The 13,114-nt window shown below is 37.2% G+C and overlaps 1 protein-coding gene across 1 annotated transcript in view; it reads right to left on the bottom strand.

Annotated features, from left to right (window-relative positions):
* TDO2 (tryptophan 2,3-dioxygenase) overlaps window positions 1-3,204 on the bottom strand; it is a 31,531-nt gene extending 28,327 nt beyond the window's left edge. Inside the window, exon 1 of the mRNA XM_077770963.1 lies at window positions 3,072-3,204. Within this exon, the coding sequence (XP_077627089.1) occupies window positions 3,072-3,204 (133 nt within the window). The remainder of the gene's footprint in view (window positions 1-3,071) is intronic.
* Between the last annotated feature and the right edge of the window lie 9,910 nt (window positions 3,205-13,114).

The following is a 13,114-nucleotide window of genomic DNA, read 5'->3' as shown; positions in this document are numbered from 1 at the left end:
CTATATTACATTGCTTCTCTAAAAGGAGACTGAGTTGATGAAACAGAATATATGCAAGTAGTTGGTACAATGTGGTTATATATTTGTTTATACTCCCCTTGTTCCAAAAGGGAAAAAAAAAAAGACTAAGGCACTAAAATATACATTCAATGAACATGAAAAAAAAAATGCAGCTACAACTAGACAGATAAAGAGAACAGGTCAAGAGGAAAATGAATGTAAGAAAATATGATTCAGCCAGAAATGAGATTATCATGGAAGCTGTAAAAATCCAGGCAGGTGTTAGAGATGGGCCAAAATTTGGCTGTAAATATGAAGAAGGAAATTATACAAGTACTTGATTTATAGTCCTATTAAAGTAACGATAAATCAGTTCTTGAGGAAATCTACAAACAGTTCTGGTAATGAGACAAAGACAAGTTTCCTGTATTTAGAATAAGGAGATGACCTAGAATATGGATGAAGGTGATAGTTGGATGGCACTAATCTCAATCAAAAGATATTCTATTGAGGATTATGATGGGCCTAAATTGCCTAAGAAGGTTTATTAGTACATTTCAATTTTAACTCATCACTTTGGTGGGGGATGGCCTGGAACCAAACTTCTCATTGATTTCATAGGAGTAATAGAAATAAATGTTGTCATCAAATGCTGGCTGTATACAGCAGGTGCAGGCACTGCATGTCTTCTTAAAACCTTTAAAATTGCCAAAGTGCCCAGCAAATCACAAATTTAGGTGATTCTGCTTTAAAAATCCACAGAAATTTACCAAAGAACCAGTATTATATGATAAAATTTGGAACATCTTATACTGAAAATCCTAAATATTTTGTCCCTCTCATCAAAATCTTGACAATTTAACCAAGGGACTTTACCTTGTCTTGTGCCCCATGTGGTAAAAAAAATAAATGAAATACAAGGAAAAGCAGTGTGATTATGCAACCAGTGATTGACGACTGAGTGTGCTGATTTTCGTCCAGGAGGCAGGGGTAAAAAGTGACGCTGGATTTTTCACTGGGGAAGTAGGAGTCTCATGCCAGTGGAAGAGGGAAACTGAGTTCTTTCTGTGCAGTCTCCCATGCTACAGTATGTGATAAACACAGCCTTACAAAATGTGTCTGTGGGATGCAAAATAAAATGGATAATCTCCCAATTCTTTCCTTAATTCCCGAAGATTTGTTTGAAATCCTTCCTTTATCATGATGTCTTCTCATAGTGAAAGCGAATTCTTCTGATTCCAGAAGGTCTATTATTTATAAAAAGACATCTGACAAATGTTTGCTTTGTCTCTGCACTTATAGAACAGGTTTAAGGGCGCCTGGGTGGCTCAGTCCGTTAAGCACCCAATTCTTACTTTCGGCTCAGGGTATGATTTCACGGTTCATCAGTTCGAGCCTAAGTCAGGTTCTGTGCTGACAGCAGGAGCCTGCTTGGGATTCTCTCTATCTCCCTCTCTCTCTGCCCCTCCTGTGCTTATGTGCTCTCTCTCTCTCTCTCTCAAAATGAATAAATGAACTTAAAAAGAAAGAAAGAAAGAAAGAACAGGCTTTAATATCCTCCAGAGAGCACAATAACTTTTCTTACTCATGCCAGACACTACAAAGTTATGTGAATTTGATTTAACGATATTACATGATTGATTTGATTATAAGAGGGTTTTTTTTTCTTAATGATACTAAAAGACAAAAGACTGCACTTATTTGAGGACAGAAATAAGTGATATTTTTCTATGTAAAAATTAGGAACCTATGCTTGAAATTAAAATTATCGTCAGTCTTTTAACATAAAAACTTGTACAAGTCATTCCTAACTGACAATATGGGCTAATACAAAGCAGTGATTGCTAACCTGTGTTGAGTTTACTCCGTAGCAGACATGTTATCTCATTTAATTCTTGAGACAAGAATGAAAACACAAAGTGATCAGAACAGAAGGCTTTTATACCTTTTGGACAATAAATAAATAAATAAATAAATAAATAAACAAACAGAACGAAGGGATTTGAACAAAAGAGTATGGTAAAGGAGTAACTAGAAAGATAAAAGTTAGGTTAATAAGGTTTGTTTGTCAATTACTGTGGTTCCTTTTCTGGGCTGATAAAAATCTATTTCCAGGAAAATGAGAATTCATTTCCTGCCTTTTTGCAGAAAAGGGGGCATCATTTCTGCTTGTACTGCCTTTTGATGGCCTTCTGCTTAATATCAATTTCAAGTCAAAGAAGCATATTTTGAGATGACATGTTCTGGTTTCCTTCTTCATTGACTAAATGATCATTTGGTTGGTCTTTGTATTTTTATCTAAACAGGTATTTAACACACACACACACACACACACACATACACACCAATCTTATTCACTTAACTATTCTTTTCAAAACCCTTTTTTTTTCTTCAGGAAAGAGGTTATATCAAATTAAAAAATATACATGTTGTAACATGTTAATACAAAAATACACCAAATCAAAAATGAAAGTTACTAGAGGCCCACCTGCCAGAAATAAGGTTGACATTAAGTTAAGTCAACGTTAAGTTGAGTTTTATACTCCCTGAAGTTTCCCCTGTCCAGAAAAACAATTGTGTTTAATGTTATAAATTTAGGCAAAGCTTTCTTTACCTCTGTTGAAAAATGGAAGTATGTATATGAAAATGCCCACTATGTAATTCTTCAACCTCAGCAAAGACACATTCATATCCTAAGAGCAGTAAGCAAACCAGTGTTTCTTGCTGAACCTATTATTTTCACTCAACTGGAAATCTCCTTTAAGGATACTGATTCCCAAAGAAGATCTCATTCTAATGGCCTTAAATACTATCCACTTGCCATTTGCTATTTCTTCTCCCTCCAGCCCTTGTTACCATGGGGAGGGACAGAAATTCTATATACTTGTTTTCAGACTATTCTTCTTTCCCTATAACCTCCATTACTCTTCACTGGCGCTACTACCTGCTGACTCTTGCATCATCCTCTTTGTTTCTCGTTGACTTTACCTACCTGCTTATAGCCTGTCACTCTCTTCAAAAGTTCTCCTTTGTTAGTTTTTTGGAATCTACGAATGTATAGATGATCCTACCAACAGCTTCACCATTTAGTTCCCTGAAATTTCCTCCTCCATGGTGGACCTTGACCTCCGCTGTCTCTTGGCCAGTCACTGGTGCAGTGATCACCCAGACCCACACCACCATGGCAGCAGCCATTAGCCACATGTAGCTATTGAACCCTTGAAACGTGATTGGTCCAAATATGTGAGGGTAATGTGTACATCAGATTTCAAAGACCAAACACTAAGAATGGAAAATGTCTTCTTGGTAAGTTTTATGTTATCACAGGTCAAAATAATACTTTTATTTACTATGTTAAATAAGATATGTTATTAAAATTAATTTAACTGTTTCTACCTTTTTACATCCACAAGAAAATTTTGTACCTGTCCGGTACTTGTGTCGGTACTGAATTCACTTAATCAAAACCATGATCCTCAAGTGGATCATGGCTTTTTGCATGGCTAGGGAGTTATTTGATACATCCCCAGACCATTCATTCTATTAATTTTCACCCCTCTTTTCTCTCCTCTACCCCTTTTTCTACTCTTAGTTGATGATTCTGATTTCAGTTTCACTGAAACATTTGAAACAATCAGAGGAGTATTTCCATTTTGTGCTCCTGTCCTTTACCATAAATGAACCATCCACACCAAACTTTTCACTTGTAGATTATATCACGATCCATCCTGACACCTCAAGAACTTTGCTCCATCAATTATGCCTTCTTTCTCCCATATATTTGCACATTCACTCTTAAATGCATATCTATAAGAATGCAAGCACAGTGTTATTTTTTAAACTTATGAAAATTTTTGTAGACCACATTTTGCATGTCAGCACTATTTTTAATTTGCCCATTTAGTACTAAAAATCCTCAGGAGAGCTCTTCATACATGCTATCTCAAACTTTTCTTCTTCAATTCTGATTTTAGCCACTGGAATATTTATCCTCCATTCTAACTCTGCCACAGTGCCTAGCTCAATATCAAATTTCAGGCCTCGTCTTGTTTGAACCATCAGCAGCGTTTAACACCATTAATTACTCTTCCCCTGTGATTCACGTTTGGAGACAAGTATATCTCACTCTCTTGGTTTTTCTCCTATATCACTCTCATTGATCATTCCATATGGTCTTCCCTCTTAATAGCTTTTAAAATTGGAGATTAGGGATCAGTCCTTGATCATCCCCTCTTCTCTAGGTACACTCATTCCAATGGCCTTAAATGCAATCTATTTTCCAATGGTTCCCAAATGTCTATCTCCATCCCAGACCTCCTTTCTGAAGTCCAGACTGAAACTTCTCCAAATGCCTACCCAACATCTATACCTGGTTGGCTAATAGACATTGCAAACTCAACAGGTCTAGAACTGAGCTAATCTTCCCCTTTCTGTAAAATCTACAAAGAATCTTCTTTTTCTCATTTGATAGCAATTCCATTCTTCTGATGGCTCAGGTCAGAAATCTTGGAGTCATCCTTAACCTCTATCTCTTTCTCATAACCCACATGTAATCCACAAGAAAATCCTCTTGGCTCTACCTTTAAAAATGTAAGAATTCAACAGCTTCCTGCAACCTTCTCCACCACCCACTCATTCACCCCACCCACCCACCACACATATGCTATTCCCAATACCTTAAGCAAGAATAAATGTAAATTGGATCAAGTCATTCTTTAAACAAGTCCGCAAAAATTTTTCATTTTATTAAGCTAAAAGACAAAACCCTTACAGTGGTCTACAAGCCCAGTATTATATGCCTTCCCATTATCCTTCTGATCCTCTCTCCTCTCTTTCTGTTACTACAGTCCATCTGTAGCAAGACACTGGCTTCTTTGATTTTCCTCAAAAGAAAATATCTTCCATCCAGGACTTTGGTTCTAGCTATGCAGAATACCTGGAATGATCTCTTGAGTAATTCCTTTATGGCTTTCAAGACTGTTCAAATATTACCTTCCCAAATATGTCTATACTGCCTATTCCACTTATTACAATAATTGACATCATTTCTTCAAAACTGAGAACACTTGATCTCTTCTTTCTTTCTTTCTTTCTTTCTTTCTTTCTTTCTTTCTTTCTTTCTTTCTTTCTTCCTTTCCTTGCCTCGCCTCGCCTCGCCTCCCCTCTCCTCTCCTCTCCTTTCCTTTCCTTCCTTCTCCTCCTCCTCCTCCTCTTTCTTCTTCTTCTTCTTCTTCTTCTTCTTCTTCTTCTTCTTCTTCTTCTTCTTCTTCTTCTTCTTCTCCTTCTTCTCCTTCTTCTTCTTCTCCTCTTTCTCCCAAAGCATATTTCATCTTCTAACTCATTAGGTAACTTACTTAGTGATTAGATTTATTGTCAGCTCCTTAATAAACTAGAAGCTCCGCAAAAATAGGGACATATGTTTTGCTCATTGATGCATCCTATACAACTGCAAGCAGTATCTGGACCATATTTGGTATTGTATATTTGTTGAATGAAGATATGGACCCCTGGGAATTTAATGCTAAGCCCAAGTATAGTATAAAAATACTTTTCATTATTCTTGATTTACTGAAAATGTTACAAAGAATTTGGCCTTATGATGCTCATGAATTTTCTTGCCATTATAATAATGTTTATTTAAAAAAATCCTCTATGTCTATTCTGACATTCATCTGGGTTGTCACATTTGTTTTGCCACAGAGCTATGCAAGAATTTCATCTCACATACAATCTCAGCAGTCACCTTTGAAAAACACAGCTAAACTAGGCTCTTTCATCAGGCTTAAAGTTCCTTTTTTTCAGTTTTAAAATTCTTATATTCACCAAGGAACCTTACAACTTTTTATAAATCCTCAGTTAAAATTCATCTGATTTCTCTTCAACGTGTATAGTAGGACAACTATAACAAATCACCACAACAAATGTGGTGGCTTGAAGCGACAGAAATCTCCAGAACCTACTTCCAGATCTCCAGAAGTAAAAAATCAAGATGCTATAAGGACCAGACTCACATTGAAGGCTTCAGGGGGGAGAACACTCCCTCAACTCCTCCAGCTTCTGGTGGTGTCTGGAGTCACTTGGCTTGTGGCTACATCACTCCAATCTCTCCCTCTGTCTTCACATGGCCTTTCTCTCCACATGTCTCTGTGTCCACATCTTCTCTTTTCTCCATACAGACAGCAAATTGATGCTGGTAAACCGTAAATCCAGAATGATTTCACCATCTGAGATCCTAAAACAAATCACATCTAAAAAGAATCTATTTCTCAATTAATTTACCCTGAGGTTCTAGGTGGACATGAATTTGGGGAGAAACTATTCCATTGTAGTGTAAAATTCTCATGGTGAAATTTTAAAAATCATTTTTACTATGTTATTCCTCATGCCTCTTGAATGTTCAATTTTGTGATTTTTGAGTTGTGTTTTTGTTTTGCTTTGCATTGACTTCTTTTTGGTATTGTACACTAGGCACACAACTTATACACTCCCTTTATCAAGAGTATGACAGTAATGACAAATGAATATTTTTGTTCTAAGTAGTTGGAAGGCAAATGTATGTTTTTCAAATGTTGTATTGCACAAAAAGGTAAGAGATTAGAGTCAAGAAAACAGAAAGCAACATAAAATTGCAGCTAGAATGTTTGTATAATTAGATCCTGTCCAGGGGACCTTGACCCACAGTGTCATGTACTATATGGACACATGATTTTGCAATTTCCTGGGCCTACAAGTTAAGCATTAGTGAAGTCCTTCCCCCTACCTTGACCAATAACATGAACATTTTCAGTCCTGTAAAGAAAACGACAGGGGTGTATAAACAGAGGCTGTTTCACTGATGGCGTGGTGGCAGCTGAGTGACAAACAGAAACCTCCCACACACTGAGCCAATAGCAGACCACGGTGAGAAATGGAGTAAGAAACTCATTAGCAGATTCTCAAAAACCTTTCATTTTCAGGAAGTTGAACACATGAGCTAGGGATTGGCTTTTTTTTTTAAGTTTATTTATTTATTTTGAGAGAGAGAGTATGTGTGAGAGGGAAAGTGCAGAGAAAGGTGGGGGAGAGAATCCCAAACAATTTCCACATTGTCATGTCAGAGCCCGATGCGGGGCTCGAACTCACGAAACTGTAGGATCATGACCTGAGCCAAAACTAAGAATTGGACACTTAATGGACTGGGCCACACTTGGGATGGGCTTTTTATTTTTTCTTTTCTTTTTCTTTTTTTTATTTTTAAAACAATTTTATGTTTATTTATTATTGATACAGAGAGAAACAGAGCATGAATGGGGGAGGAGCAGAGATAGAGGGAGACACAGAATCCGAAGCAGGCTCCAGGCTCTGAGCTGTAAGCACAGAGCCCAAAGTGGGGCTTGAACCCACAAACCATGAGATTATAACCTGAGCCAAAGTCAGACGCTTAACTGTCTGAGCCACCCAGGAGCCCTTGGGATGGTCTTCTTAATATACAAATAATTAGACTATATTCATTTATTATACAATTGTTAATGATGATGTCACAGATACATAACATTTTCATGTGTATATTCCTACAGAAATTATAAAGCATTCACCTCCTACATTCATCTAGGGGTGAACATTCCATTCAATCAATATATGAAAGCACGAATTAGAAGATTGCTGTTTGGATAACAAGGTCAACATCTTATTAGATACACTCAGATAACAAGGCATAGAACAAAGAAATACACAGTATGCTATTCACTTTTCTTTTGATTCAAGAAGTTTGGTTTTTAGTATATTTGCTAGAAATATATAAAATAAATATAGTATAAGAAAATTGTTGAGTTTTTTGAAAGAAACATCCTTCACCTTCTTTATTTGGAGACAAGTATCTCACTCTCTTGGTTTCTTTTACATAGAATCTAGATATATGTCTATATGTGGACTCATCGTTCTTCATATCCACCCAAATAACTGAGAGCTGAGATGACCATGAACCCCACCTCTATTTCTACAGCTAATTGTTTTGGTGCTTTAGATTGATTAATCTGAGTCTAAAGCATCATAAGTCTGTCTTCTCAAGTTAGCAGTATTTTTCTTCTAAAATATATTTGACTTACAATGTTTTAATGGATAATTATGGAAAATGAGACATCAGGAAGTACAGAAAAGGTGTCAATTTAAAGAATCCCTTAAATGAGTAACCACAGGACTACATTTTAATGTATAAGACAATAAAGTAATCCATTAGTTTAAAAAAATCAGAGAAACCAGAAATTAATGCTCTTGTTTACAGAGGAATACCAACAACAAATACAGAAATAACAATAGTAGGAGAATGTCATCATTTTGGAACCATCAGAGTAATGACAAGACTTATTCTTTTGACAAGAATAATGTCAAAATTGTTGCATGAAAAGTTGGGAACAGGATAGTTTTATCTCAAAGAATTGCTCCCAGGATTACTTATTAATTACAAAAGGGAACGGGCACATTTACAAAGAACAAATTTGACAGATGGTACTTTACCCAAGAGATCAAATGTGCTGTCAGCAATAACAAGAGAAACTGAGATGTCCAGGCTTTTGGATGCGATGCTTTGTGAAGAACGTACATAACCTTTGTGGTACTCCAGTGACCTTAAGTATTTGACTGGAGCCTAATCATGAAGAAGAGACTATACAACCAAGAATTGAGAGGCATTCTGCAAAACTATGACATGTATTGATTATTCAAAAATAGAAATGTAACAGGTAGACAAAAATAAATTGATGGCTAGGAAACTGTTCTGGACTAAAAGCAACTAAACAGACATGACAACGGGATGCAATCTACAATAAAATCAAGCATTTGGGGAAATAAAACATTTTAAATAAAATACCTTCTGTTTGGGTAGGAAGTTGGAAATTCTGAGTGTGGAATGACTAATAAGTAATGGTGCTCTATCAGAGTAAAGCTTCTTGAGTGATTTTTATATTGTATTGATGCAGGAGGATGTCCTGTTTTTGAGAGAGAGAGAAAAGGATGATGTATTGCATTTAGAAGCAAAGATAAAGCAAATGTGGGGTGCCTGGGTGACTCAGTCGCTTAAGTGTCTGTCTGGCTCTGGTTACCATCTCGTCGTTCATGGGTTTGAACCCTGCGTCAGGCTCTGTGCTGACAGTTCGGAGCCTGGACCCTGCTTCGGGTTCTGTTTCTCCCTCTTTTTCTCTCTGCTCCTTCCCCACTTATGTTTCTCAAAAATAAATGTTAATTTAAAAAAAAGATGAAACAAATGTGGGAAAATATTAATAATTAGTGAATTATAGTAAAGAGTATTTAGGTACTCATTGCACTATTTTTTCCACTTTACTATAAGTTTGTACTTTTATTTATTTTTATTTTTTTAAGTTTCTATATTTATTTTGAGAGACGCAGAGACAGTGTGAGTGGGTGAGGGGCAGAAAGAGAAGGAGAGAGAGAATCCCAGTCAGGTTCCACACTGACAGCGCAGAGCCTGATGCAGGGCTTGAACTCATGAACTGGGAGATCAAGACCTGAGCCAAAACCAGGAGTCAGATGCTAAACTTACTGAACCACCCACGCATCACTGTAAGTTTGTAGTTTTAAAAATAAGAGGTTGGAAGGGCGCCTGGGTGGCTCAGTCAGTTAAGCATCCAACTTCAGCTCGGGTCATGATTTCACTGTTGGGGAGTTGGAGTCCCGCGTTGGGCTCTGGGCTGACAGTTCAGAGCCGGGAGCCTGCTTCAGATCCTGTGTCTCCCTCTCTGTTCTTCAACATGTTCTGTCTCTCAAAAATAAAATAAACATTAAAAAGTAATAAGAGGTTGGAAAAAATTACAATAATTTTCTTATATTAGTGTGTGTCATGGAAAAAGTACAAGGCTTGGACAAACTTTTTATTCATTCACAAATATTTACTGTCTCCCACCTGCCAGACATTTTTCTAGAGTCAGAGAGATCAGCAAACAAAACAGGCAAAGAGCCCTGATTTTGTAAAACTTCTGATTTTTTACCGCATGTCTGAGCTTCCCTCCTTTTTTCCATAGGTGAGGATGGAGGATGACATTAGGGTTGGGCTTGGTGAGATCTATCATAAGGTCCCGTTCTACCCTAAATGTTATTGTAGATGAATGGATTCGTGTTGAATAGATATGATAATAGTGGCTAATTTCTTCCATTTTAGTGTTTTTTTTTTTTTTAAGTTTCCTTACTTATTTTGAAAGAGAGACAGACAGACAGAATCCCAAGCAGACTCTATGTTGTCAGCACTGAATGTGACACTGGCCTTGAACTCACAAAATGTGAGATCGTGACCTGAGCCGAGATTGAGAGTTAGATGCTTAACCCACTGAGCTGCCCAGACTCCCGCTTAGTGTTTTAAAAAAAGATTATATTGCAATGAATACAAAAGCACTAACCAACAATGCTTATACACAGGATATAATAGAAAATACCAGCATCAGTGCTGCTTTTTGTATTATTACAAACCAAAGCAAGACACCATCAAAGTATTTATTGAAAACATGCTAAGTTGTAAGTTCACTTTGGTTTTTCTTTTCAAAATTATTAAGAAGAAAATCATCTATTTCCAATGAAAGAAAAAGCACTCTTTACTGTACTGCTTTTCCAAATCTGTCTAAATGCAAAAAGAAAGAAATGCATCACTATTAATGGTTATGCATTGTCCTAAACAAAATGTAAAACACAGAGTTTTAATTCAAAGCTAAATTTAAAAGTAGTAGCCAAAGATGACCTTTTAGAATAACTTTAGATATATGTCAATTCAATAGGATTGACATTTTTATGAAAAACACATAAGGTTTTTCAAAAACATAGAATAAATAGAAAATTCTTTTCTATTTAATTGGTACTGGGCCAGAATATGCTTCTCTAGACACTGCATAAAATTCTTAATGTTGTTTATGTTTCTGATTTCAAATTCAAGGTCAGATGAGAGGTTTTTCCCCCTCCCGTTCATTCTCTTTTATTTTATCTTTTGCATTTATCAGGAACGATGAGTGACTTTCTGCTGTTGGTGCTGCTTGTATAATGACAGCTCAGAACTCTCTAGATCCTCACTGCATTTGATTTGCCATTTAATTACCCACATTTGTGTGTGTGTGTAAGTTGTGGGGTGGTGCTGTATGAGGTCTGAAAATCTATCTTCTAGCAAATTGCACTTGCTATGCAACTCACGTGCATGCAAGAATCCTGAAAGTAGGAGGAAGGACAGTGGAAGCTTCTGTACTTATGTTTCTAGAGATCCCTCAGAGAGTTTAGGAAATTCAGATCAGGAAGCAGGTATAAGGGGTAACTGTAGAAAGGACACTGGGCTTTGTTTACAATCAAACAGGGAAGAACACGGCAAAAGAGAGGGAGATATTCTCGCCAGACAGAAGGGATGTAATTTAAGTTTACTAAAAGTTGCTAGTCGAGTGAGGGAGATGGTAAAGTATTTTTCACCAGAAGAGAGAAGAAGAAAAGAACTCAGCATTGAGAAGTTGATCTTAAAGAGGGAGGCAGATGAGGAGGTACCTCATCAATGCAAGCAAGAGAGGATACTTTCATCATATTTAAATATCCCAGAAGAGAGGGACAAGGTTGAGCAAATAAAAATAAGGAGATACTTTTTTCTCTTTTCTTCTTTATTAAGTAAAAGATAGGCAAGAAATGGAGAGATCTTACCTGCTCTCGTTCCTTTCTGTTTCACTCTTTTTCTCTCTCTCTCTCTCTAATGCCTGAAGGCACTGTGGGGAATTAAATAAAAGTGTGGGCCCCAAGAAAGAGGAAGTGAAATCGAAGTGGAGACATTAAGAAATGTTAGGTAATTTGCTAGTTAGTTTTGAGCCTTGGTTTAATTATGAGGCAGATAAAATAGAGCTTTGGAAGACTGTCTTTCCCTTGATTTTGCTTTCCTCACCACCTGCTCCGCTCCCCTCACCACGCACACACAGGAGCCCCTCTCTCTGTCCTCTTTATTATTGTTGCCTGCCTGGCCTATTCTTTCTGGATTAGCCCCACTTTTCACCAATCTGTTCTCAGCTTGAATCAGGTAAAGCCTCTGCCCTTAGAAGTTCTAACAATGGGGCGCGTGGGTGCCTCATTAAGTGTCAGACTTCAGTCCAGGTCATGATCTGATGGTTTCTGAGTTGAAGCCCTGAGTGGGGCTCTGTGCTGAAAGTGCAGAGCCTACTCTGGATTCTGTCTCCCTCTCTCTCTTCCCCTCCCCTGCACTCTCTCTCAAAAATAAATAGCTAAAAAAAAAAAAAAAAAAAGTTCAAACAGTGGATAACTGATAATCAGGCCTATTTAGCACTGTAATCTGTTACCTTGATCACCAAAGGGTTCCACAGCTGCTGTGGAAAGATTGTAAGAAGAAAGGAAGGAGGGCCAGGAAGGGAAGGCATGGTGAACAGGTAAGTTAGCTGTTATTCCTCTCAGGAATAACTGAATTTTAAAAACTGAAGTTGGGGTGCCTGGGTGGCTCAGTCGCTTAAGCCCCCAACTTTAGCTCAGGTCATGATCTCACAGTCTGTGAGTTCGAGCCCCACATCAGGCTCTGCATTGACAGTTCAGAGCCTGGAGCCTGCTTTGGATTCTGTGTCTCCCTCTCTCTCTGCCCCTCTCCTGCTCATGCTTGGTCTCTCTCTCTCAAAAATAAATAATGTTAAAATTTTAAAAAACAAACAAACAAACAAAAAGCTGAAGTTGTCATTTAACCCCAAAGAAGATATCTTTGATGGAGAAATTCATCCATCAAGAGACTGACCCTCTTCCTGAAATCTTTGATTGATGGGGAAGTATCCCAGAACTTTCATTTACATCCCTTGAAATTTCTTACTTTGCTCCATATAACATTGGTTGAACTTACAGTACCGAGTTTCCAAGAAACTATATGTGAAGTATATCTAACCAGGTTAATAGTCAGTGTTATAAAATATTACTAAGGCAACGCTAAAAGGTTCGATACATGCAGTTCCTCAGTTGTGTCAAGAGGTGGCGCCATTTATACACAATAACGTATTTTCTCACATCTTATTTAATATAATAAATTCTAATAATTTCTCAAAAATGTTAATATGGAAAAATAACTCACCTTTGTCCTTGATTGAATTTGTATGCTTTCAGCAATCATTACTTCTTGGGG

This window comes from Crocuta crocuta, unplaced genomic scaffold (assembly GCF_008692635.1).
Source record: "Crocuta crocuta isolate KB4526 unplaced genomic scaffold, BGI_CrCroc_1.0 scaffold166, whole genome shotgun sequence".
In the NCBI taxonomy this organism is placed as follows: Eukaryota; Metazoa; Chordata; class Mammalia; order Carnivora; family Hyaenidae; genus Crocuta; species Crocuta crocuta.
This window is presented reverse-complemented; position numbering and strand designations above follow the sequence as displayed.